The sequence below is a fragment of the Engystomops pustulosus genome, chromosome 11, assembly GCF_040894005.1.
Source record: "Engystomops pustulosus chromosome 11, aEngPut4.maternal, whole genome shotgun sequence".
Classification (NCBI taxonomy): domain Eukaryota; kingdom Metazoa; phylum Chordata; class Amphibia; order Anura; family Leptodactylidae; genus Engystomops; species Engystomops pustulosus.
The window spans coordinates 8,964,862-8,989,714 of NC_092421.1; the positions used below are offsets into that span (position 1 = coordinate 8,964,862).

The following is a 24,853-nucleotide window of genomic DNA, read 5'->3' on the forward strand; positions in this document are numbered from 1 at the left end:
CGCGGATGATGAGTAAGCCGAAACCTGAGAGCGGAGTCTAAGTGGTACCCGGTTTACACCAGAGCCCACCGCAAAGCAGGTTGGACTTGCGTGGTACCACCAGATCGCTCCACAGGCTGGACTACCCCGCGGTGGCAGCCAAGGTGAAGTACAGAGTCGTAGACCAGAATAGTAGTCTGGGACAGGCAGGAGGTCAGGCAGCAGGGGATCAGAGTCGATAGCGAAGCAGAAGGCCAGGACAAGCAGCATGGGATCAGAGTCCATAGTCGAGGAGAAGGTCAGGACAGGCAGCACGGGATCAGAGTCCATAGTCGAGGAGAAGGTCAGGACAGGCAGCACGGGATCAGAGTCCATAGTCGAGGAGAAGGTCAGGACAGGCAGCACGGGATCAGAGTCCATAGTCGAGGAGAAGGTCAGGACAGGCAGCTCGGGATCAGAGTCCATAGTCGAGGAGAAGGTCAGGACAGGCAGCTCGGGATCAGAGTCCATAGTCGAGGAGAAGGTCAGGGCAGGCAGCACGGGATCAGAGTCCATAGTCGAGGAGAAGGTCAGGGCAGGCAGCACGGGATCAGAGTCCATAGTCGAGGAGAAGGTCAGGACAGGCAGCACGGGATCAGAGTCCATAGTCGAGGAGAAGGTCAGAACAGGCAACACGGGATCGGAGTCCATAGTCGAGGAGAAGGTCAGAACAGGCAACACGGGATCGGAGTCCATAGTCGAGGAGAAGGTCAGGACAGGCAGCACGGGATCAGAGTCCATAGTCGAGGAGAAGGTCAGGACAGGCAGCACGGGATCAGAGTCCATAGTCGAGGAGAAGGTCAGGAGAGGCAGCACAGGAGCCGAGTCAGGAACGGAATCGGGGTCACAACGGGAAAAAAGCTTTTTCTAGGGCATGAGGCACAAAGATCTGGTAGGGTGTGCAGGACCGGCTATTTATTAAATTAATGGGGGTGGCCTTTTAGGGTCACCAATAGGTATAAGAGACCAATTTGACCTGCTTTGTGCAGCGCTGTGTGATCTGTGTGCGCTATATAAATAAAGAATTATTATTATTATTAAGATGGCGACAACAAATATATAATATTAAAAACCAGTAATAATAAATGGAATATCAGCTAGTAGATCTAAAATGTATAACATAAACCAATTTGTGTAAGACAATGATGATAATAGACATGACATACATCTAATGTAGCCACTAATCAGTGTGCGTATCCCCTAAAAAATATCATTAATTACATGACCATATTGGAGGTGCCATCGGATGAAGAGAGGAATAAAGTCCCACGTGTATCACCTGTCTCGCAGGCTTCCTCGGGGGATAATATACTAGTGAGGGTTCATACCTTATATACTGTATATTTGATTGTTGGGGCAGCACAGTGGCTCAGTGGTTAGCATTACTGCCTTGCAGCGCTGGGGTCCTGGGTTTTAACTCCTGGGGTCAACATCTGCAAAGAGTTTGTATGTTCTCTCCGTGTTTGTGTGGGTTTCCTCCGGCTCCTCCGGTTTCCTTCCACACTCCAAAACATACTGGTAGGTTGATTAGATTGTGAGCCCCATGGGGACAGGGACCAATTTGACATGCTTGTGCAGCGCTGCGTAATCTGTGTGCGCTATATAAATAAAGAATTATAAAATAATTGTCTGTCCTGGTATGGTTTTGCCCAAAAGTCAGCTTCCAGTGGGTACGTAACATCAGAGAGACCCTGTACGCACTCCATGGGTGATATATTCAATCGCCGAGTCTCAACCAGCAAGGACCTCTCTTCATCCGATGGCTCCTCTAATACGGTAATGTAATTAATATTTTTTAGGGGATACACACACTGATTAGTGGCTACATTTATTTCAGTGATATTAGATGTATTCCATATCTTATACAAACTGGTTTATGTTATGAATGTTGTATACTTGGTGATATTTCATATATTATTATATATTTGTTGCTGCCATCTTATACTTATTAGTGCCCCTTGTTTATCTACCTGAGTGGACCGTGCTCCATCGGATTGTGTGGGAGTTTTGCTTCATCAATTTTTTTCCTTTTTTAGATGTTTTTAATCTTGTCTTTATCCGTATGAATTTAATACAATGTTTTTTGTACACAGCTGCTTCTGTTTCATTTATTATAAGTATGGTGTGTAACACCTCAGTTCTAAAATACTCCAATTATGGCCAGAAGTAATATATAGATAGTGATCCTGCCTCGTTGCTCTGAGGGTACTGCCCACTGTAACCGTCACTCAGACAACAGAACTAAAAGTCTCTATGGGAAGAGTCCGGAGGGAGGAGTCTGTGGACCCTCTTGAACCACGTAGGAGATGGTATGTGGCAGCCAAGGTACAGGATATGCAGGAAATAGTCCAAACCTGGGGTGACAGCAGGAACACAGAGGGACACTGGTAACGCTAGCACGGACCGGAGACACCGCTGGACTGGAACCCTGGAAGGTAAAGCGGGAAGCACGGAGGCAGACTGAAGACTTGACACAGGAAGGCAGAAGCACATGGAGGAACACTGGTAACGCTGGAGACAGGAACACAGAGGAGTCTGGGAATGCTGGCGACACACAGGAACACGGAGGCGTCTGGGAACACTGGAGACACACAGGAAAGTGTCTGGGAACGCTAATGGGCTTTCTCTTCCCCAGGAACGGCTTAAGGAAGCCTGGCATGGAAACCATAGGAGATCCTAGGAGAAGATCCAGTGGAGAGTGATGGGAGGTGCCGGATAATATGGGTGAGGCCGGATTAGCAACACCAATCAGGAGGACTCTGGCGCTTTAAATCTTAAAGAGCCGGGACGAGCCCCCTAGCATCGGGAGCGCACGGCCTAGTGGGAGAAGCCGGTGTGCGGCCTGGACGGGACCAAGGCAGTATCAGGAGCCAGGAGATCTGAGGGACGGGGACAGGCCACACAGCGGAGCACGGTTGTACACGCAATCCACGACCTGGATCGTGGGAGCACCAGTGACACCCACCCAGGTAACGTAGAGATCCGATGTCTTTATCCAGCACCCCTAGCCGAAATAGGCGTTAATTGCATGTAGTCTAGACTCCGTCTTGTGCATGGCAGAACCGGTGCCACAAGGGGGTGAGACCCGTTCAAAGCTCAGGTAATATCTAGCATTTTGTCACATTATCCAGCAGCCGCACCTGCCATAAAAATGTTGTAGAAAGGTTCATAATGTCATTTTATTGGAGAGGTTACGTTTATGACACATTTTAACATGTGAGTTTCTAAACTTTATCTTGAAGAGCCATGTTCTTTGAGCAAACTGATGGGGCGTATACTATCCTTAGGTCTTTTAATCCGAGTTGTTTCATGTTTGTTAGTAGAGCTGGAAGAAGGGTTCGCCGCAGAACAGACGTCGCTCTTTGTAGTGCGGTGTCCTCACAACCCCCCCTTCCTCTCACTAGGGTGTTATTTGAGGAGGTGTATGAAATAAAGCTCCACTTTGAAGATACAGGATGGCGGTGAGTGATTGTTTCTGACACAAATAGAGCACAACTAAGCCGATACACTGGGGCTCATTTACTAAGGGTCCGCGGACCGCACTATTGTCGGAATATCCACCGATTTCCGATGTGCGCCACATTTAGAAGGGCTTTTTGTCGCACGCGATCGGATTTTGATGCATCGCCGCCGGCTTTCACACAACATAAATTGGGGGGGGGGGCGGCGGACGATCTGACGGATTCAGACAACGCGCAAGATTTAACATTCAAAAGTGTGTTGCAAGCCAATGCACTTACATGCACCAGGAAGAAGGGGGTGAACTCCCCGGCGGACCTGAGCAGAGAAGTGACACATGCAGGAAATTGGACGCACGATCTTAGTGAACCATGGCAGCTCAAAATCCTCGTCGCACCTCGGGGATCGCGACGGTTCAGTAAATGTGCCCCACTGTGTTTCACATGCCTCCTGAAGTTTACAGCTTCAAGGTCCCTCCGGTAGTGCCATCCATATTTCCTATGTTTGTATTTTATTTTTATATCAGTTCTAGGGAAATGGGATGATTTGAACAATTAGGGGATTTATTTTTTTAGCTTTTGTTTATTTTTTTACTATTTTTCATACCTTTTAGGGTCCTACCATATACTGCAATACTACTGTATACCAGTATATGGGGATCTTGTACATGATCTGTTACAATGTCTCACCGTGTCCTTGTATCTCACCATGTCTCACAAAGACCGGAGGCTATCATCAGGTGCTTCTGTCCTGTGTCACATCATCAAAAACTACCAGTGACCCAGTGCCCCTGGTAGCCATACATGCCCCTGCCATCACACCACCTCCACCGTGATGTGCTATGCTGGGGACCATGAGTTGTACCACTCCTTCAAATACTTCCTACTCTCCAGGGGCGTACCGATCACGGTCGCAGGGGATGTGATAGCGACCGGGCCCCGTGGCAGGGATGGGCCCGGACTGGGGCTATTACAGTAATATAATGAACTGTGACAGCCTCGGTCTGGGCCCCCTTTGTCACAAATATGCTGCCGACTTTATGGTCATATGGGGAGGGGAGCTGCCACTGCCCGCGGCTGCAGGCTGATGCTCCGTTCTCTTCCCCTACTGTATGCTCGCCTCGGAGCTGCGCTCCGATACTGTTACGAGCCACACGCGGTGCCATCTGTTTCCGCCCATCTTCCTGGCCCGCCTATCCCTTCCGCGGCCGACTTGCCCACTCAGACCATGCGCCTGCCAAGCCGCCCTCCCGCCTCCGCACAGCCGGTGATCCTTCCCCACAGCCCAGCGGCACAGCCAGCCACTCTCCCTCTGCCCGCTTGCCGGCCTTCCCCCAGCTCTCCCCTCTCTCACTGCCCCCTCTCCCCCATGGATGACATAGCTGACAGACTCCTGGATGCCCCATCCGTGGAACGCCATGGACTCCGGAGCACTCGCCCGATCCTCCCGCCGATTGTAAGTCCCTCTATGTATGGGCTGTGTGTGGATGTGCTGTGTGGGTATATTTTTTTAAGGCTACATTTACATAGCCATTGGAAAACTTATATAAGGCCGGGGTATATATGTCCCCCTTGGCCGGCAATGGGCACAGGGTGGGGTACAGAGCGGCACCGTACCGCTCCAGGGAACAGACAGGACATGTCCTATCTCTTCCCGTAATACGGCATTGTGCACCATACATCACTAAGGAGAGGGGCGGGGGGAGCAACGCTCATTCCCTCCTCCTGTCCTGTGCGCCAAAGTGTGCCTGCCATGCCATGGTAAGGCGGGCACACGTTCGTGTGAATTTGCTCTAAGGGGTAGGGGGACCCATGCAAAAGTTTGTCATGGGGCCCAGCCTCTGCTTCTTTCCATCATTCTGGTGGAGGTTGTTTTTGGTGTCATCTGTCCATAGAATGTTCCTCCAGAAGTGTTCCGGCTGTTTTTATTCTACCCTCTGTATTTACTTTCATGCAGTCTTCTCTTTATGGTAGATTTGGGGGTCACTTGGCCTTTTGTGAAAGGGTTTCTCTTCACCATGAATATTATTCTGTGATCATCCACCACTGCTGTCAGGGGCTTCCAAGTCTTTTTGCATTGATGAGGTCACCGGCGCTCTCTTTCTTTATCGGGATGTACAAAACTTTATATTTTGCCACTCCTAATATTGTAGCAATTTCTAAGATGTTTTGTTCTGTTTTAAGGATTTCTTATTTTACCTCCTTTTATCTATGAATGGTGAATAATCTTAACATATCTGAAATAATAGGAGGGAACGCATTAATCATATGAACAAAATTTCTAATGTAATATTATATTTGTATATGTCCCCTATGATGTGAAAAGCTACGGAATATGATGGCGCTATAGAAATAAAGATTATTACCATTAAACCAAGAGTGAAGTTAAAATAGGGAAGGAGAAGCTTTTCTCTCTCTTTACGCTCCACAGCTGCTTTTGGCTTTAAAAACTGCATATGGAAAACTGCAGGTGTGAACGCAGCCTAAGTAGTAGAGCTCTTACTTCTCAATATGACCAAGAGACTCCTCCCACACATGTGACTGATCACATGACCATGACGTCATCAAAGGTCCTGTATTCCAGTAAGATTCAGCAGCCGGGGAGACCTGTGTTATGGAACGCAGCCCCGAGCTGTGGTGTGACCCCCGGAAGTAGTCGCCTGCACAGCACTTCCGGGTTCAGTGCAGAAGGATTTAAGGATAGAAGAGAAGGTGTCACGGTAAGTGATGGACTTACAGCAGCACATAACGTGTCATCCTCATAGAGAGCTGCACCCCAGCCTCTCACCCTCCATCATTACTATCACTTTCTCCCATTATTAGATTTGCTTTCATGACTGCAACACATTTTATATCATAGTCATTTGTATTTTATATATCATTGGGATGGTTCTTGAATTATTTTTAGATTGACCTTTGCATTTATATATATTATATATATTTATATATATATATCTTCTTTGTGATATTTGTATTAGCCGTTCTTGTTTTTGCTCTTTTGCCACAATATTCTTATTCACTGGTGTTAGGATATGTTCACACTACTGTCAGAATTTCCGGTATTTATCTCTTAAAAAAAGAAAAAAACTGATCACTGGACATAACTGATGACGGGTCAGTTACTTAAAGTTTTTAACATTTATTATGAGAAATATATATTGATGATTTGTCATAATGTTAAAAATTTTAAAGGAAACCTACCATTTAATTTGATGCATTATGAAGCAAACATACCTTAAGAATGCTGTAGCTACACTGATGCAGAAACATATCTTGTTTAATCCCTGAGCAATTCTAAAATTCAGGATAATGGGTCTCTGTCGCTCCTGTGCCTGGCTCACCGCTTCTCTTGTTACACTGCTCAGGACAATAATGTAATCACTGACAGGCAGAAGTAATCGACCGCTGCACCATCCCCCAGCTGCTGTGTATGAGTGATCCAGCTCAGGTTGATTAGTCCTGTCTAGACACTGCAGACAGCTCGTGTAATGTGTTTATGTACTGAAAGAAGCATGAAATCCAGTAGTGAAGGGAATCCCAGCCATTCTGGCTCCTGAACGACTCCCTATTAAGTGTATAATAGGGAGCCGCAGGCCAGTCGGTCACCCAACGCCACTCCACTTTTAACTCGATATAATCGGGTTAACTGTTTCACGACCGCGGGCGGGTTGAGAATATTGTAGCAAAGACTTACCGGTAACACCCGCAACCGGTGCTAGCGTTTTAACCGCCTTCATTACAATGTGCTTATAGCACATTGTAATGAATGAGGAGGAAAATCCCCATATACTGCCATATTGTAGTATGGCAGTATATGATAGGATCGATCAGACAACCTAGGGTTAAAGTAAAAATAGTAAAAATAAAAAAAAATACTAATTAAAAAAAAATTCTAATAAAAAACCCTAAAAATTCAAATCACCCCCCTTTTCCTAGAACTGATCTAAATATAAATAAACCGTAAAAATCATAAACACATTAGGTATCGCCGCGTCCGAAAATGCCCGTTCTATTAAAATATAATAAAAATTTTTCACTGTGTTTTACCCCGTAGAGGAAAATAGCGCCCAAAGTCGAAAATGGCACTTTTTTCCCATTTTGAAAAATATAAAAAAATAAATCTATAAAAAGGTCGTACAGTCCTAAAAATGATATCACTGAAAATATTATCAAGTGTCGCAAAAATGACACCACCCAAAGCTCTGTACAACAAAGTATAAAAAAGTTATTAGCACCGACCCTAAAGAATAAAGTAGACCTGTCATTTGTGGCGCACAGTGAAATCCTTAAAATCCAAGCCCACAAGAAAACGGCGCAAATGCTTTTTTTCACCATTTTCACTGCATTTGGAATTTTTTTCCCGCTTCCCAGTACATGGCATGGAATATTCAATACCTTCACTATGAAGTGCAATTTGTTACGCAGAAAACAAGCCGTCACACACATCTTGACGTGTAAAAATAAAAAAAGGTATACATTTTTGAAGGTGGGGAGTGAAAAATGGAAATTAAAAAACAGGAAAGGGCCCGGTCCTTAACCGGTTAAAGGGGGCGTGGTGAGTCGGTTAGGGGCGGAGTTAAGTCAGCCATCGGCTCACTGATGTCGTTGATTGAATTTTAAAATCCCATTTCCTTTCTTTCTGTAACATCTGTAGGCGCCTTCTAGTTGTGTTGTAGTAATGAAATTGGCGCGAGATGAACACCTTGTTCTGCAGGTTACACAGAAGTAGTAGATTCTTCCATATAAATCACAGAACTCCAAGCTTAAATTATTCTCTTTATTTAGGGCTTTGGACATCTGGTCCTGAGCAGAAGGATCAAAGCTTCAGGATGGACAAGGAGAAGAGTTATGTAACTGAGCAAATATTAAGTCTCACTTTGGAGATCATCTATCTACTGACTGGAGAGGTGAGAGCTTTCAGGAACTATGTCACATGAGATCAGAACGGAAACTGAAGGTGTGTTTTCAACCCAAAAAAAGTCTTACGAGTGAAGCGTAACCATCATGTTCCTAATTGTCCTTCTCTTTATTCAGGATTATGGCCCATTGAAGAAGACTGTCGATCTAGTGATGCCCAATAGTCAGCATCATGTCTTGGGAAAGTCGGGAAGGAACCAGAACTCTACGACGTTGCCCGGATCTTGCCCTTCATATAAGAGGAACAATGAGCAGAAGATCCTGCATCTGACTAACAAGATCCTGGAGCTGCTGAGCGGAGAGGTGAGGAAATGCTCGGACATTATACAGTATTAGGCTACATTCACATGATGTATCCCCTCCTTACCGTAGTACGGCGGGCATACATTGGCGCTGCGGAGAGGAGCCCCTCTCCATAGGGAGATACAGCGCACGGCGCCGTATCACGGGAAAAGATAGGACATGTCCTATCCCGGGCTATCCGCATATGTGCTGCACCGTACCACTCCCGTACAGGGCCGTGAGCCCATAGAAACGTATGGGGGACGTATATCGGCCATACATATGTCGGCCGTATATACGTCCCCCATACATGTGTGTGAATGTAGCCTTATACAGAAGGGGTGATGTGTCTGGGTGATGACTGTATCATTGTGGTTGTCAGGTCCCTATAAGGTGTCAGGACGTCTCCATCTATTTCTCCATGGAGGAGTGGGACTACATAGAAGAGCACAAGGACCTCTACAAGGACCTCTTGATGGAGGACCACCAGCCCCTCATACCACTGGGTAACGACACAAGCAATTTTTAGGGTCATCTAGATACCCAATCATCTGATCATAAAGTATAAGCTTTGTCATTTCATTTATTTCCAACAGATGAATCCAATAATAACAATCCACGAGATGGATGTCCTAGTCATCTCTGTCCACAGGAGGATAGCCAAGAGGAAAAGCAAAAGCCTAACCAAGCCTACAACAAGAAACGGAACAAGGTATCTTTTCACTTAATTCGCCTATAAGTTTACCACATTTTCACAAATACAAGTAATGACAGGTTCCCATAGATCCCCATTAACCACCTGACACCCTTCTTATAGCTAAAAATAGTTTCCCTTACATCCCCATAAATCAACTTTATCTTTTATTACCTAGCACCAGAGGGCATGTCCGACTCGACCAGCCCCTTCCATCTACTCCTCCTCATGTCCCATGCCTCTTCTCAGCATGTTATGTGACCAGGGTGACATCATCGACGATCCTGTTACATTTTTAACATCTACCCTATACATGTAACTGATCACATTAATTCACATAACGCCTTCATGGACTTTAACACCTCCCCATCCTGACTGCTGTGATTTCATGTGATCAGATACATACATAGGGTAGACGTTGCCGATGTAACATGAAGTTAGATGATGTCATCCTGGTCACATGACTTTAAGTGCCCAATAATGTAACAGAGCTCTCCTCTTAATGTTCCATGCAGCAAATGATTATAGCCCTTAGACCTGTCAATCAGGAACAAGGAGGCGGGGCAATGCAAGTACATTTAAATTAGCAGGACTCAATGACTCGCACCAGGAAGGTTGCATATCAGTTTGCAAACTAAATTTTTTTACATTGCAGCCATGGAAAGGAACCATTAAGGAAGAAGGTTGATGTTTTTTATAAGTTTTATATACAGGCGGTCCCCTACTTAAGAACACTCGACTTACATACGACCCCTAGTTACAAACGGACCTCTGGATATTGGTAATTTATTGTACTTTGTCCTAGGCTACAATGATCAGCTGTAACAGTTATCACAGGCGTCTGTAATGAAGCTTTAGTGTTAAAGGAAACCTACCACTTGAAGTGGCAGGTATAAGAAGGAACTAGCGATCACCAGCTCAGTGTGAGCTGGTGCTGGAGCTTATTTTTGTTAGTGTTTTAAACTGTATCGCGGTTTAAAACACTTTTTAAACTCTATGGCCAAAGCTGCTTCGGCGCAGGGAGGTACGCGCTCGGTGCTTACCATGCGTGCGGCTACATAGGAAGTAAAGGAGAGCCGCGCGCATGGTGCGCCGAGCGCGTACCTCCCTGCGCCGAAGCAGCTTTGGCCATAAAGTTTAAAAAGTGTTTTAAACCACGATACAGTTTAAAACACTAACAAAAATAAGCTCCAGCACCAGCGCATCCTGAGCTCACCCTCAGCTGGTACTCGGTAGTTCCTTCTTATACCTGCCACCTCAAGTGGTAGGTTTCCTTTAATATTGATTCTTATGACAATCCAACATTTTTAAAATCCAATTGTCACAGAAACACAAAAAAGTTCTGTCTGGGATTACAATGATAAAATATACAGTTCCGACTTGCATACAAACTCAACTTAAGAACAAACCTACAGACCCCATCTTGTCTGTAACCCGGGGACTGCCTGTATATAGTTTTATAAGTCTTTATTTTGGAAGGGTTCGTTCACATGACAGATTCTCTTTAACATTTCTTCACACTGGACTCTTCATGGCAAGTTTCTTATTCTGATTTCCTAACTTAATTTTTTTTTTAATTTTGCAAGATGCAATGAAAAATGTAATAATGAATATATCAAATACTCTTAAAAATTCACTACTGTCATTGTGGCAGTCACGGTCATAGTTTTATTAAATTAAAGGAAATCTACCATCAAAATCCATCAAAATAAACCAGGAAACTTTATTTATAGCTCCAGGCACCGTGACTGTAGTAATCTTCTTATATGTGTTATCCATGGTCTCCTCCTTTCCAAAATCAACTTTCATAATTATGCTGCCGGGCCTTGAAGAGCTCTGGGGGACATTACTAGAGCCTCTGCCTTAAAGGCTGTTACACTGTGCAGAAGCACCCCCCACACACACACACACACTCACACATTTTGCATGATAACAGCCGATAGAGGAATGGGGAAGAGCTGAGGGAGCAGCGGTAGACAGTGTAGCAGCTTGTGAAGCTACAGCATGGAAGTTCTCTGGTAACCTCACACACCACTTCAGGCTTATTAGCATAACTATAAAAGGTGATTTTAGAAGGAAGGAGGCCATGGATGACAAATATAAGAAGATTCCACAGTCACAGTGCCTGGATCTATGAGTAATGTCCCTCATCCATCCATCATGATGGATTTTGATGGTAGATTTTCTTTAACATTTCGCAAACAGAGAATGAACACAGAAATGTTCTTTCTGTTGAGCAGATTAAAATAATCTCTAATATGTGTTTGCATGGATTTCCTCTGGGTCCTCCGGTTTCCTCACACACTCCAAAACATACTGGTAAGTTGTTTAGATTGTGAGCCCCATTGGGGACAGGGACTGATTTGTCATGCTTTGTGCAGCGCTGCGGAATCTGTGTGCGCTATATAAATAACGACTTATTATTATTATTAATCATATATTGACTCTTATATTAATGTAACCTTTTAGATTGAAGATGTAAATATGTGGCAAGTTGAAGTTGTCCCTCAAATCAAAGCAAAAACATCATATGCCAAAAGTAAAGAGCAGCACAAGGACGTAGTTATAGATTTAACTCCAGGTGAGTAACTCCCACACAGACTGGAATGGAGGTTTTGTAAGCAGGAGGAGGGGGATAAGCAAATCTTATTTATGTACAGCAGATAATCAATGTCGGGTTTAGATTTCACTCTAAAGGACATCTACCACCAGGATGAAAGACTGTATGCAAATGAGCCTGAGGGGCTCCAGGCTCCATAAACACCTATGGAACCTGGAGCCCTTCAGGCTCATTTGCATACAGTCCGTCATCTTGGTGGTGGATGCACTTTAAAGAGTTATTTCAGATGATTTTTGATGTTGTGTCGGGGAGGGAGTGTTGTGAACATTGTTCTAATATATTTCATTCAGAAATTCTCCTTGGCTTGTAAAGAAACAGGCTGCGATGTGCCCCTTGGTTACAATGTTACTACTCCGATCTTCTCTCCTGTTTGTTACACAGCTGTGAGTGTTAACCCTTCTTTCTCTCTCACTGGCTGTAATATGCTATGAGCAATATATTCAAACATCAAGCTGAAAGTGAAGGGGTTACTCCTCCCTTCTCAGAGCTGTTTGACCAAACACAGGGTGATTGGATGTGATCCCATGCAGCCTCCATATGGGAGGAAGTAGCTTGGTTTTTCTTTTTAACAAACCAAGCAGAATTTGTTGCTTTAAACCCACTGTTACAGGAAGTAAAGGGATTAATTGCAGATTTTCCTCACTGTATTCAAGGAGAAAGGGAAAAAAAAATACAAGAAAATAGTTAAACCTCTAAAATAGAAACACTAAACTCGCCTCACCTGTTTCTCCTGTGTACATCCGGCCGGACAAGCCCTTTTACATTGTAGTGCTCCCCAGATACACCTTTTAAGACTTCCCTAAACTACTGATAGTCTTCAGGGTATAATATTTTTGTATAGCATTGACCTCTATTAAGTTTGTTTTGTGTAATATTTATGTTCATATTTTCTAACAATGTAACATGTGTTTCCTACAGAAGAGTGCAGTATCATACCGGAAAGATGCCTCAGTCCTCCATATCCAGCACCGTATGCTTTAAATGAAAAAGCCTTAAAAAAAACACACGAGGTACTGAAATCCTGGTTACATGGATGTCCATCTTTTAGGCTGCTCTATGTCCTACTTCAAACTCTGGATAAAGCTTCATTCAGATGTGCGCGTTTGATTTGGGAAATACAGAATGTTTATTCGGGGTCGGATTATGGCCAAGGGGTTCCTGGGTGCAAAATCTGGTTACGGCCCCCACTGGATTTAGCCAAAACAGGGTATATATTTAACAGCCATGCATTAGGCAAGTCCCTCAATAGTCAGTAATTAATGTAATAGGCAGGGTCCCCCCTTAGTCAGTAATCAAAGAAGCAGACGGGGCCCTCATGCATGTCCTGGTGATTACATACCCAAACCGTCCTCATCATTGGTGCTGTTGAAGCTCCAGGTGAGTCCCCATGATGGTGCTCCTTTAAGCCAATGATAATCCGGATTCAGTATGCATTGATTCCAGAGGCAGTCAGCTGTAAGTGTTGCCGCCGCCACATTGCACTTCACATTGCGGCCAATGGTAGTGCGGCCCGGGAGCCCTCTACATTATCCGGCCCTGTTTATTTTGGCTGCATTTCCCACAGCCAACACTGTAGGTATCTGAAAATACAAAAAATGATATATTAACGCTCGCTCCTACCAACTCTCCGAAGGGGCAGTCTCAAGAAAAGTCCTTATCCTGGGCCCTCCAATCGTCTGGCATCCGGTATCGCTATATCGTGTATCAGTACTCCAGCCTATAGGTAATTGGATAAAGACTGTAGTGCAGACAACTTGTGGATAAAGATAGATTTCAATTTATTAATCTACTCACAAAAAAAATGGGCTAAAAATGTGCATATCGTTTTAGTAGAAACCCACAACGCCAAGCACCTCGGCCAACCAAGGTTTCGCCTCTTCTGGCTTCGTCTGGGGGGAAGGTGTTTCAAACACCATGGCCCAAACACCGTCCCCAGACAAGCCGGAAGAGGTGGAACTGAGGTTGGGCAAGGTGCTTGGCGTTGTGGATTTTTACTAAAACAATATGCACATTTTTTGTGAGTAGATTACCTTATTTTTTGGACAATAAGGCACACCAGATTATAAGGCGCACCTTCAATGAATGCCTGCTAAAACATCTAGGTTCATATATAAGGTGCACCGGATTATAATGCGCACCTGATTATAAGGATGAATGACCAGCAGGTGACAGACCTGTGCACAGTACAAGGCAGCTGTTGTCTGTAAGTACGGTTCATATATAAGGTGCACTGGATTATAAGGCGCACCTGATTATAAGGATGAATGACCAGCAGGTGGCAGACCTGTGCACTGTACAAGGCAGCTGTTGTCTGTAAGTACAGTCCATATATAAGGCGCACTGGACTATAAGGCGCACCTTTGATTTCTGAGAAAATCAAAAGATTTTTTTTTTATAGTCCGAAAAATACGGTAATAAATTGCTGTAGGATTGGAGGGTGCAGGATATGGACTTGGAATTTTAACCTTTTTTTTCCTTGAGACTGTCCCTTCGGAGAATTGTAGAATTGAGCGTTAATATATATTTTTTATTTTTGATCATTTTGGCTTCTTCAGAGTGAATCCTTTATTTAGCTTCTTCTACTTGAAGTTTTGAGACCAGAGATAGGGAAATATTGCCTAATTTAACTGTAGGGATCTGGACTTGTTCCTGTATCCTCTCTGCGCTACTATCTTGTAGTGTAATCATCCTGTTAGACGGGGAGAACAGATTTTAGGGTTCCGGGAGAGCGGTCAGGGAAATACAGCCATCGTCAGGGGGGGAATAAGACTGACGTGAGCTCTGGGCTGTATGAATGTTATAGACCCTACAAGTCTGGAATCACTTCCTACATATGTACTAGAATCCTCTGCCTACTTTCAACCTGCAGTTTCTGGGCCTTTGGAGGATCTTCATGTGTTGTATTAAGAGCATGAGCAGATGTACCAGGGTTTCATGGCTGAAGGTCCTTCAGAGCCTAAAATTTGGTAGGTGATCCAGGTATCCCAAGCCTAAACGGCTTGGGTTCTGGCCTGCATCCCAGACCACCTATGTTATAATTTGAGACTTTTTTAAATCAATGTTTTAATTAAATTATTTATTTTTCTTTTTGTTTTGAAACAAGATGACAAAAAAAGCTGAATTTTTTTTTTACAGTACTCACTAAGGGGGGGTAAAAAAATGTATTATCTATATATAGATCTGGGGGCTGCAAATGAAGCAATATCAAATACAAGAGGATTTTTTTTTTATTGTCATAAAATGATTTTAACCCGTGTCCTTGGATACGACCACCTCTGCTGGAGTGATTTTACAAAGAAACAAAAGGTTTTTGTATATGAAATGTCCGGGAGTTACTGCAGGTCCCACAGACGTCCTGTGGTAATGATTGCTGAATCCAGGAGGTCAGGCAGGACTCAATATCCCATGTCTGGCCACCGCTGCCAGAGTTCAGGGTGGTCGTATCCAAGGAAGCTATCTCGTTTCTAAAGGACAGCATGGCTACATTTATGAGAAATTATTTTTACACAGGAACATTTTTTTTAATAACATCTAATTGAAGAAATGTTCACATATGGCAAATTAATTTAATAAAATGTGAATTTCCAGATGTGAAAACCCCTTTAAGGTCTTAATGGAATAAAGGGGAGTACATATATATTTTTTTAAATTTTACTTTAAAATAAAAAAATGTTTAATGTTAGATTTTGTCCCAGGAGGGGACTACAAGGTGGGGATACCTTGATCACACTTATAATGTACTGTAAGACTATAGTAGTGTATTATGGCTCTCAAAATAAAACTGATAAAGGGTTAACATTGTCAGGACTAGGGGCATTTACCAGGCCCCTTGCTAGCATTGGCACCCACCGGCACCCTTAAAACCTGGCACGGGGGTTATAAATCCTTGGATCAATGTCTCATCTTAAAACTAATTTATCCATCAGTATTTGTACATTGTAATTAGATCAGTAAACATCTTTTTTTTTTCTTTCAAGCCTGAAGAGCCCCGAGTTTTGATAACCCGTCTATCTATTTAAACCCCCCATTCCACTTTGGTCACCCACCTTTGCACCCACTGAGCTGTACCCTCTTTATTTACTGGTGCCCTAAATTGTAAGCGGTAATCCACGTGTGACTTGTAGTAACATATTTTTTTCATTCATTTCCTAGGATGAAAATCTGAATATTGTCATAATTGATATTGAAGATGATGACGAAGAATTTATAATGGGTGATCAGCAACATAAATTGGAGGCGCAGCTCCCTAGAGGTGTTCGGATTGGTGAGTCACATTATCCAAATTGACGACAACGTTGCAGTGTTGGATTGAAATTCATTATGGGGTCTCTTAAAGGGAACCTGTCACCAGGGACCTAATTTTCACTAAGGACAGGTTACAGAAGCCCCTGACACCTGCAGTGCACATCTGCCTCTCTGCCTTTTCTAAGCATTTGCATTACAATATAATTGTGTGTTATAACTTACCTTGCACCCTGACAGAATCCTCTTTGTAGTTCCAGGGGTTGGGCTTTGGTTTGTTTTCTTTTCAAAAACTTGTCTGTGCTGCAGACTCCTCAGATCATAGCCCCCACCATTGTGCTCCTGTACATGGGGAGTTACACTTGTAATAAATGGATGCTGCCCAGCATCCTATTTGTGTATCCTAGCCCCGGGGGCGGATTGAAGGAAATCCACTATGTGATTTGATGCATTATGAAGCAAACATACCTTGAGAATGCTGTATCTACACTGATGCAGGAACATATCTTGTTTAATGCCTGAACTAAGTGGTTTTGCTGAAAAAACAATTCTAACATTATGACAATAAGGCTTTGTTGCTCCTGTGGCTGCCCTGGCACTCTATTACCCTTATTATGAACATGGTATTCACTGTGTTGTGCCTGACAGGCAGAAGTAATCAATAGCTGCTCTATCCCTTAGCTGCTTTGTACGAGTCATCCAGTTCAGGTTGATTAGTACTGCCTGAACAGTGCAAGCAACTCCTTGTACGGGGAATTAATGTGTTTATGTATGTCAGCAGCCTGCAACCAGTCAGAGCACCCAGCTTTTCCAAGTTCCTGAATGACATTGCAGCATAATGTGCCGGTGTCTAAAAGGTTTGCCATCACTGACTTATGTCTTTTTTCTTCCGACAGCTCTTGAAGACCACGGCCATCCTTCTGGAATTCATCTACACTCTAGCCAAGAAGACCATGAGCTTTACCATAATTTCCACCCTAGTGCAGTTGACTATAACCCCCACATACATGAATTTACTCAAGATCCTTTTCACTACAGTCATGATATTGAGTATTTTCAAGATCCTGAAGTTAACATCCACCTAAACGTGGAAAGTAAGCAGCATGTATGTACCGAATGTGGGAAGGGTTTCCCTCGAAATAACGATTTGGTAATGCACAAGAGATTGCACCGGGGGAAAGTCCCTCTTGTCTGTTCTGTGTGTGGCAAATGCTTTCCTAGTAATTCCCATCTCTTAATCCATCTGAGGATTCATGCAGAAGAGAAGCCGTTTACTTGTTCCGAATGTGGCAAAAGTTTTAAGAGTAACTCCCATCTGGTGACCCACCTAAGGATCCACAGGGGGGAAAAGCCCTTTGTCTGTACAGAGTGTGGAAAAAGCTTCAATGACAAATCAAACTTTGGGAGACACAAGCGAATTCACACGGGGGAGAAACCGTTTGCCTGCAGCGAGTGTGGGAAAGGTTTTAATCGTAAAGCCAATCTTCTCATTCACCAGAGAACCCACACGGGGGAGAAACCCTACGCTTGTTGCGATTGTGGGAAACGTTACACCAGCAAAGCCGAGCTGGTCCGACATAAAGTTTTCCACGCTGAAGGGAAGCAGTTTTCGTGTCTGGAGTGCGACGAAAAATTTACCGAAAAATCCAGTCTCGTCATCCACCAGATGGTTCACAAAGGAGAAAAACCATATTCCTGTGCGGAGTGCGGGAAATGTTTTGCTAATCACTCGCAGCTTGTTACGCACGAGCGCATTCACAGGGGAGAGAAGCCGTTTGTGTGTCCGGAATGCGGGAAAAGCTTTAACGACAAGTCAAACTTCATCAGACACAAGAAGATTCACACCGGAGAGAAGCCTTTTGCCTGTTTCGAGTGCAGCAAAGTCTTTAATCGTAGAGCAAATCTCTTGTTACATCAGAGAACTCACACGGGAGAGAAGCCATATTCCTGCACAAAGTGTGGGAAGTGTTTCACAAGTAATTCAGGTCTAGTCGTACATCAGAGACTTCATTTTCTGTAATTTTGTTTTTTGGAAGATTTGGGGATTTGCTCGGTCCTAAGAGAACTGGAGTTAAAGGGGTTGGCCACTTTTCTCTTCCATTATACATGTCTCTGTGTGTATATGTACATGTACCTTTGCCTCCTTTGAAAGCTGCAGCCTTTCCTTGTTCACAGCACGCTTCCCTCTCTCTCACTGCTCCAGGGCGTCCATGTGACGTTACCCTCTGTGTCTCTCTTATCACAGTTCATCCACACTAACAGGAAGAGGGAAGGGAGCAAGATGAATCATAACACTGCTGGTACAGCTCCTCCTATTCAGCAGAGCTCTGAGATATAAAGAAAGAAGCACATAGGGTTTGTACACAGTACAAAAGCAAGTAGCAGAACTGCTGAATCACTTGATGAACATTCAGGGATTATCTATAAGGAGGTAAAGGCACATGGGCCACTTCTGTAGAGGAGCTGCCAGCCCCTTTAAGGCAGAGATCCAAGCGAATATGATAACCATTTCCTTACTTTTTTGGAGCTTGGACATTATGACACATTGACTTTTACTAGTTCATAACTTTACAGATAAATACTTGAGAATGCTGGCACCTGGCAAGTATGAAATGTGTTCCTAGGTAGACTGGTACTGGCTAGAAAATGTCGATCTTTACATAATTAGAATATGGTTTCCATATAGTTATGATCTGATTTGAAACTTTTAATATGTTAGTTTTATCTATTTAAAGCCATTTCAATGAGAGAAGTTAAGTTTGTTTATATTGAGGTACAAATGGTCAATTCAGTTTCATGCTATTCCTTTGCCACGAATGTCTGAAAACATAGTTAAAGAGAACCTGTTTCCAGCCTCCTCAGGTCTTGTCAGTTTACCTATTACATAATTACATGGTTTATACAGTTGAAAAAAGATGCATCAAAAGTCCATCAAGAAACTCTGTCCCTGCTGTGACCAGCGCCTGAGCTCTCTGCTGTCCCTGCTGTGACCAGCGCCTGAGCTCTCTGCTGTCCCTGCTGTGACCAGCGCCTGAGCTCTCTGCTGTCCCTGCTGTGACCAGCGCCTGAGCTCTCTGCTGTCCCTGCTGTGACCAGCGCCTGAGCTCTCTGCTGTCCCTGCTGTGACCAGCGCCTGAGCTCTCTGCTGTCCCTGCTGTGACCAGCGCCTGAGCTCTCTGCTGTCCCTGCTGTGACCAGCGCCTGAGCTCTCTGCTGTCCCTGCTGTGACCAGCGCCTGAGCTCTCTGCTGTCCCTGCTGTGACCAGCGCCTGAGCTCTCTGCTGTCCCTGCTGTGACCAGCGCCTGAGCTCTCTGCTGTCCCTGCTGTGACCAGCGCCTGAGCTCTCTGCTGTCCCTGCTGTGACCAGCGCCTGAGCTCTCTGCTGTCCCTGCTGTGACCAGCGCCTGAGCTCTCTGCTGTCCCTGCTGTGACCAGCGCCTGAGCTCTCTGCTGTCCCTGCTGTGACCAGCGCCTGAGCTCTCTGCTGTCCCTGCTGTGACCAGCGCCTGAGCTCTCTGCTGTCCCTGCTGTGACCAGCGCCTGAGCTCTCTGCTGTCCCTGCTGTGACCAGCGCCTGAGCTCTCTGCTGTCCCTGCTGTGACCAGCGCCTGAGCTCTCTGCTGTCCCTGCTGTGACCAGCGCCTGAGCTCTCTGCTGTCCCTGCTGTGACCAGCGCCTGAGCTCTCTGCTGTCCCTGCTGTGACCAGCGCCTGAGCTCTCTGCTGTCCCTGCTGTGACCAGCGCCTGAGGCAGGCTCTTCCATAGATTCACAGTTCTCATAGTAAAAAAGCCTTTCCGGTGATTAAACCTTGTTTCCTCCAGACGGAGACAGTGCCCCCTGGTCTTTTGATTTGATTTAATCTGAAACAACTTAACACCATATATTTTGTACGGACCATTCATATATTTATATAAATCAATCATGTCCCCTCGTAGTTGTCTCTTTCCTAAAGACTAAATAAATCTAGTTGTTTTAATCTTTCCTCATAACTGAGACCCTCCATACCCCTTATCAGTTTTGTGGCTCTACGTTGAACCCTCTCCAGCTCCAGGGCATCCTTTTTATGGACCGGAGCCCAGAACTGGACGGCATATTCCAGGTGTGGCCGAACCAATGCCTTGTACAGTGTAATATTACATCCCTATCCTCAGAGTCCAGGCCACTGCTGATACATGACAAGTTCTTGCTGGCCTTAGAGGCAGCTGATTGACATTGTGCTGTTATTCAATTTATGATCTACTAGTCACCCAGCTCCTTCTCAACCAGGGACTCTCCCAGATTTACTCCTCCAAGGACATATGTAGCCTTTGGATTATTAGCCCCCAGGGGCATAACCTTACATTTATCCACATTGATCCTCATTTGCCAAGTGGACGACCAAAAACACAGTTTGTCTAAGTCACCTGCAGCTACTACTCCCATCCTCCATAGACTGTATTACACTACACAGCTTGTACTACTACTTCCATCCTCCATAGACTGTATTACACTACACAGCTTGTACTACTCCCCCCATCCTCCATAGACTGTATTACACTACACAGCTGGTACTACTCCCCTCATCCTCCATAGACAGTATTACACTACACAGCTTGTACTACTCCCCTCATCCTCCATAGACAGTATTACACTACACAGCTTGTACTACTCCCATCCTCCATAGACAGTATTACACTACACAGCTTGTACTACTCCCCTCATCCTCCATAGACTGTATTACACTACACAGCTTGTACTACTCCCCCCATCCTCCATTTTACACTACACAGCTTGTACTACTCCCATCCTCCATAGACTGCATTACACTACACAGCTTGTACTACTCCCCCCATCCTCCATAGACTGTATTACACTACACAGCTTGTACTACTCCCATCCTCCATAGACAGTATTACACTACACAGCTTGTACTACTCCCCTCATCCTCCATACACTGTATTACACTACACAGCTTGTACTACTCCCCTCATCCTCCATACACTGTATTACACTACACAGCTTGTACTACTCCCATCCTCCATAGACAGTATTACACTACACAGCTTGTACTACTCCCCTCATCCTCCATAGACTGTATTACACTACACAGCTTGTACTACTCCCCTCATCCTCCATAGACTGTATTACACTACACAGCTTGTACTACTCCCCTCATCCTCCATAGACTGTATTACACTACACAGCTTGTACTACTCCCCTCATCCTCCATACACTGTATTACACTACACAGCTTGTACTACTCCCCTCATCCTCCATACACTGTATTACACTACACAGCTTGTACTACTCCCCTCATCCTCCATAGACTGTATTACACTACACAGCTTGTACTACTACTCCCATCCTCCATAGACTGTATTACACTACCCAGCTTGTACTACTCCCCTCATCCTCCACAGACTGTATTACACTACCCAGCTTGTACTACTCCCCTCATCCTCCACAGACTGTATTACACTACCCAGCTTGTACTACTCCCCTCATCCTCCACAGACTGTATTACACTACACAGCTTGTACTACTCCCCTCATCCTCCATACACTGTATTACACTACACAGCTTGTACTACTCCCATCCTCCATAGTCTGTATTACACTACACAGCTTGTACTACTCCCCTCATCCTCCATAGACTGTATTACACTACACAGCTTGTACTACTACTCCTATCCTCCATAGACTGTATTACACTACACAGCTTGTACTACTCCCCTCATACTCCATGGACTGTATTACACTACACAGCTTGTACTACTCCCATCCTCCATACACTTGTAGTATTGGGTCCAGCACAGAACCCTGGGGGTCCAGCACTTATAACTGGTGACATTCTGAGTAGGAATCATTGATTCAGTTCTCAATCCAATTGCAAATGATTTATGCCGAACCACTAGACCTTATGTCACCCATCAGGCGTCTATGAGGGACACAATATCCACAGCGGCTCCTCCATCCAGGCATCTGCTCACCTCTTCATAGAAGCAGATCAGGTGAGTCTGACAACTTATATCCCTAGTAACCCCTCGCTGGCTGTCACTTATTACACCTTGTGATGTCACATACTCCAGTATATAGTCTTTTACTTACCAAGATTTCCCCCACTATGGAAGTTAAGCTTACAGGCCTGTAATTGCCTGGTGAAGTTCTAGAGCCCTTTTTATATATTGACAGAAATTATGGAATCCCTGAAGATTTTAGACAGAACTGAGTTCTTTTAAGAACTCTGGGGTGTAACCCATCTGGTCCAGGAGCTTTGTACACATTGGGGGTCATTTACTAAGGGCCCGATTCGCGTTTTCCCGACGTGTTACCCGAATATTTCCGATTTGCGCAGATTTTCCCTGTATTGCCCCGGGATTTTGTCGCACGCGATCGGATTTTGGCGCAACGGCACCGGCAAGCACGCGACGGAAATCGGGGGGCTTGGCCGAAAGAAAACCCAACGGATTCGGAAAAACCGCAGCATTTTTTAAAAAAAATGTGTCGCGAAACTTGCACTTACCTTCACCAGGAATAGGCCGGTGAATTTCAGGGCATTCCGGCGGGCCTCAGCGGACGTCAGTGCAGCAGCGCCACCTGGTGGACGGCGGAGGAACTACCTTAGCGAATCGCCGGAAGAGCCGAATTCACCGCAGAGAACGCGCCGCTGGATCGCGAATGGACCGGGTAAGTAAATCTGCCCCATTGATTCTATTGAGTTTAGATTGGATCATGTCTACATTCAGCCAGTCTAGTATATTACAGGATGCATGACCCGCACTGGCACCACCCACGTCAGAAGTGCTTTTTTTTTTTAAACAGCGCTAAAAAAAAAAACCATCAAGTATGTCCAAGGGTCCAACCCGCTCTGAACCATTTTTTTGCATTGACACACCGTTTATATATAAGCTGACCCAAATATAAGCAGAAGCGCCTAATTTTCCCACAAAAAACTGGGAAAACTTGTTGACTTGAGTATAAGCCTAGGGTGGGAAGTCTACTTTTTAATAAAAATGTCAGCAGAGGCTCTCTTTAAACTATAATGTCCAGGAGAGCCTCCCTTCATAATGAAATAATAAACTTAGTACTCACCTCCAACGTGTCCTCTTCCCTCGCATCTTCCGGCATCCAGGCAGTGCAGGCAGAGGCACGTCTATGCTCTCTGACCACATGCACACACTATCACAAGGAAGCAACATGTCACGTCACTGTGTGTAGGCGTGCCTCTACCCGGATCCCGGAAGATTCAGGGAGAATAGGACGCCAGGGTGAGCGCCAGAGGCGAGTAATACGTTTGCCAAATTATTCCCTGTCCCAAATGGGGCGCACAATCTAATCACCTACCAGCATGTTTTGGAGTGTGGGAGGAAACCAGAGGATCCGGAAGAAATCCACGCAAACACAGAGAGAACATACAATCTCTTTGAAGATGTTGACCCTGGGACTTGAACCAGGTCCCAGCGCTGCAAGGCTGTAAAGCTAACCACTGAGCCACTGTGCCCAATCTCCTCCAAAGTCAGGCAAATATGGCTCATCTAATGTGAAAATGGCGTGAGAAGAGTCAAGTTTAGTGGTTGCAAGAGTAGTGTTACTTCAGAAGCCTCAGAATCAAAAGAACTGCAACCATGGCACTTTCTCACTGTAGCAAGTTTAGTAAAAAAAAAAGGTTCCAGTAAAAATGTATTATATTTTATTTTATATTATTATATTTTAGCAATCATCAATATGAAAATCAGTATAACCCATTTTGTGTCTCAAAACAACCTTTAATCAAATACAACATTTCGTAATGAAGTGCCAGTAGCATAACAAGGTATATATAGAGATCAGATACTCCACCTCTGGGTGTATACAAAGATAGATGATGTCATTATAACAAACAGATATACTTTATTCAAGATGGTAATAAATTCAGTACAATGTAGAAAGCTGTGAACAAACTATTGGTACAATGTGTAGGTGCCAAAAGTGCCAGGAATGTGAATTTCAAACCAAAAGAACGGCAATGGAACATGGCGTCCAAACAGGAAGTAGGGCAATGGAACATGGCGTCCAAACAGGAAGTAGGGCAATGGAACATGGCAACCAAATAGGAAGTAGGGCAATGGCACATGGCCACCAAATAGGAAGTAGGGCAATGGAACATGGCAACCAAATAGGAAGTAGAGCAATGGAAAATGGCGTCCAAAGAGGAAGTAGGGCAATGGAACATGCAACCAAATAGGAAGTAGGGCAATGGAACATGGCAACCAAATAAAAAGTAGGGCAATGGAACATGGCAACCAAACAGGAAGTAGGGCAATGGAACATGCAACCAAATAGGAAGTAGGGCAATGGAACATGGCAACCAAACAGGAAGTAGGGCAATGCAACATGGCAACCAAACAGGAAGTAGAGCAATGGAACGTGGCAACCAAATAGGAAGTAGAGCAATGGAACGTGGCAACCAAATAGGAAGTAGAGCAATGGAACATAACAACCAAATAGGAAGTAGAGCAATGGAACATGGCGTCCAAACAGGAAGTAGGGCAATGGAACATGCAACCAAATAGGAAGTAGAGCAATGGAACATGGCAACCAAACAGGAAGTAGGGCAATGGAACATGGCGTCCAAACAGGAAGTAGGGCAATGGAACATGGCA

The 24,853-nt window shown here is 44.6% G+C and overlaps 1 protein-coding gene across 4 annotated transcripts; it reads left to right on the forward strand.

Annotated features, from left to right (window-relative positions):
• Positions 1 to 2,798: 2,798 nt before the first annotated feature.
• On the forward strand, positions 2,799 to 19,288 carry LOC140106054 (uncharacterized). 4 transcript variants are annotated; one of them, XM_072130240.1, is made up of 9 exons: positions 2,799 to 2,987; positions 8,262 to 8,383; positions 8,511 to 8,696; positions 9,058 to 9,181; positions 9,272 to 9,387; positions 11,839 to 11,950; positions 12,908 to 12,999; positions 16,142 to 16,253; positions 17,128 to 19,288. In XM_072130240.1, the coding sequence occupies exons 2-9, from the start codon at positions 8,306 to 8,308 to the stop codon at positions 18,249 to 18,251; spliced, it is 1,944 nt and encodes a 647-aa protein (XP_071986341.1). In that variant the 5' UTR covers positions 2,799 to 2,987; positions 8,262 to 8,305; the 3' UTR covers positions 18,252 to 19,288. The 4 variants fall into 4 exon arrangements, with proteins under 4 accessions (XP_071986341.1, XP_071986340.1, XP_071986339.1 ...); XM_072130239.1 differs by lacking the exon at positions 2,799 to 2,987 and adding an exon at positions 6,081 to 6,196; XM_072130238.1 differs by lacking the exon at positions 2,799 to 2,987 and adding an exon at positions 6,436 to 6,590.
• Positions 19,289 to 24,853: the final 5,565 nt, after the last annotated feature.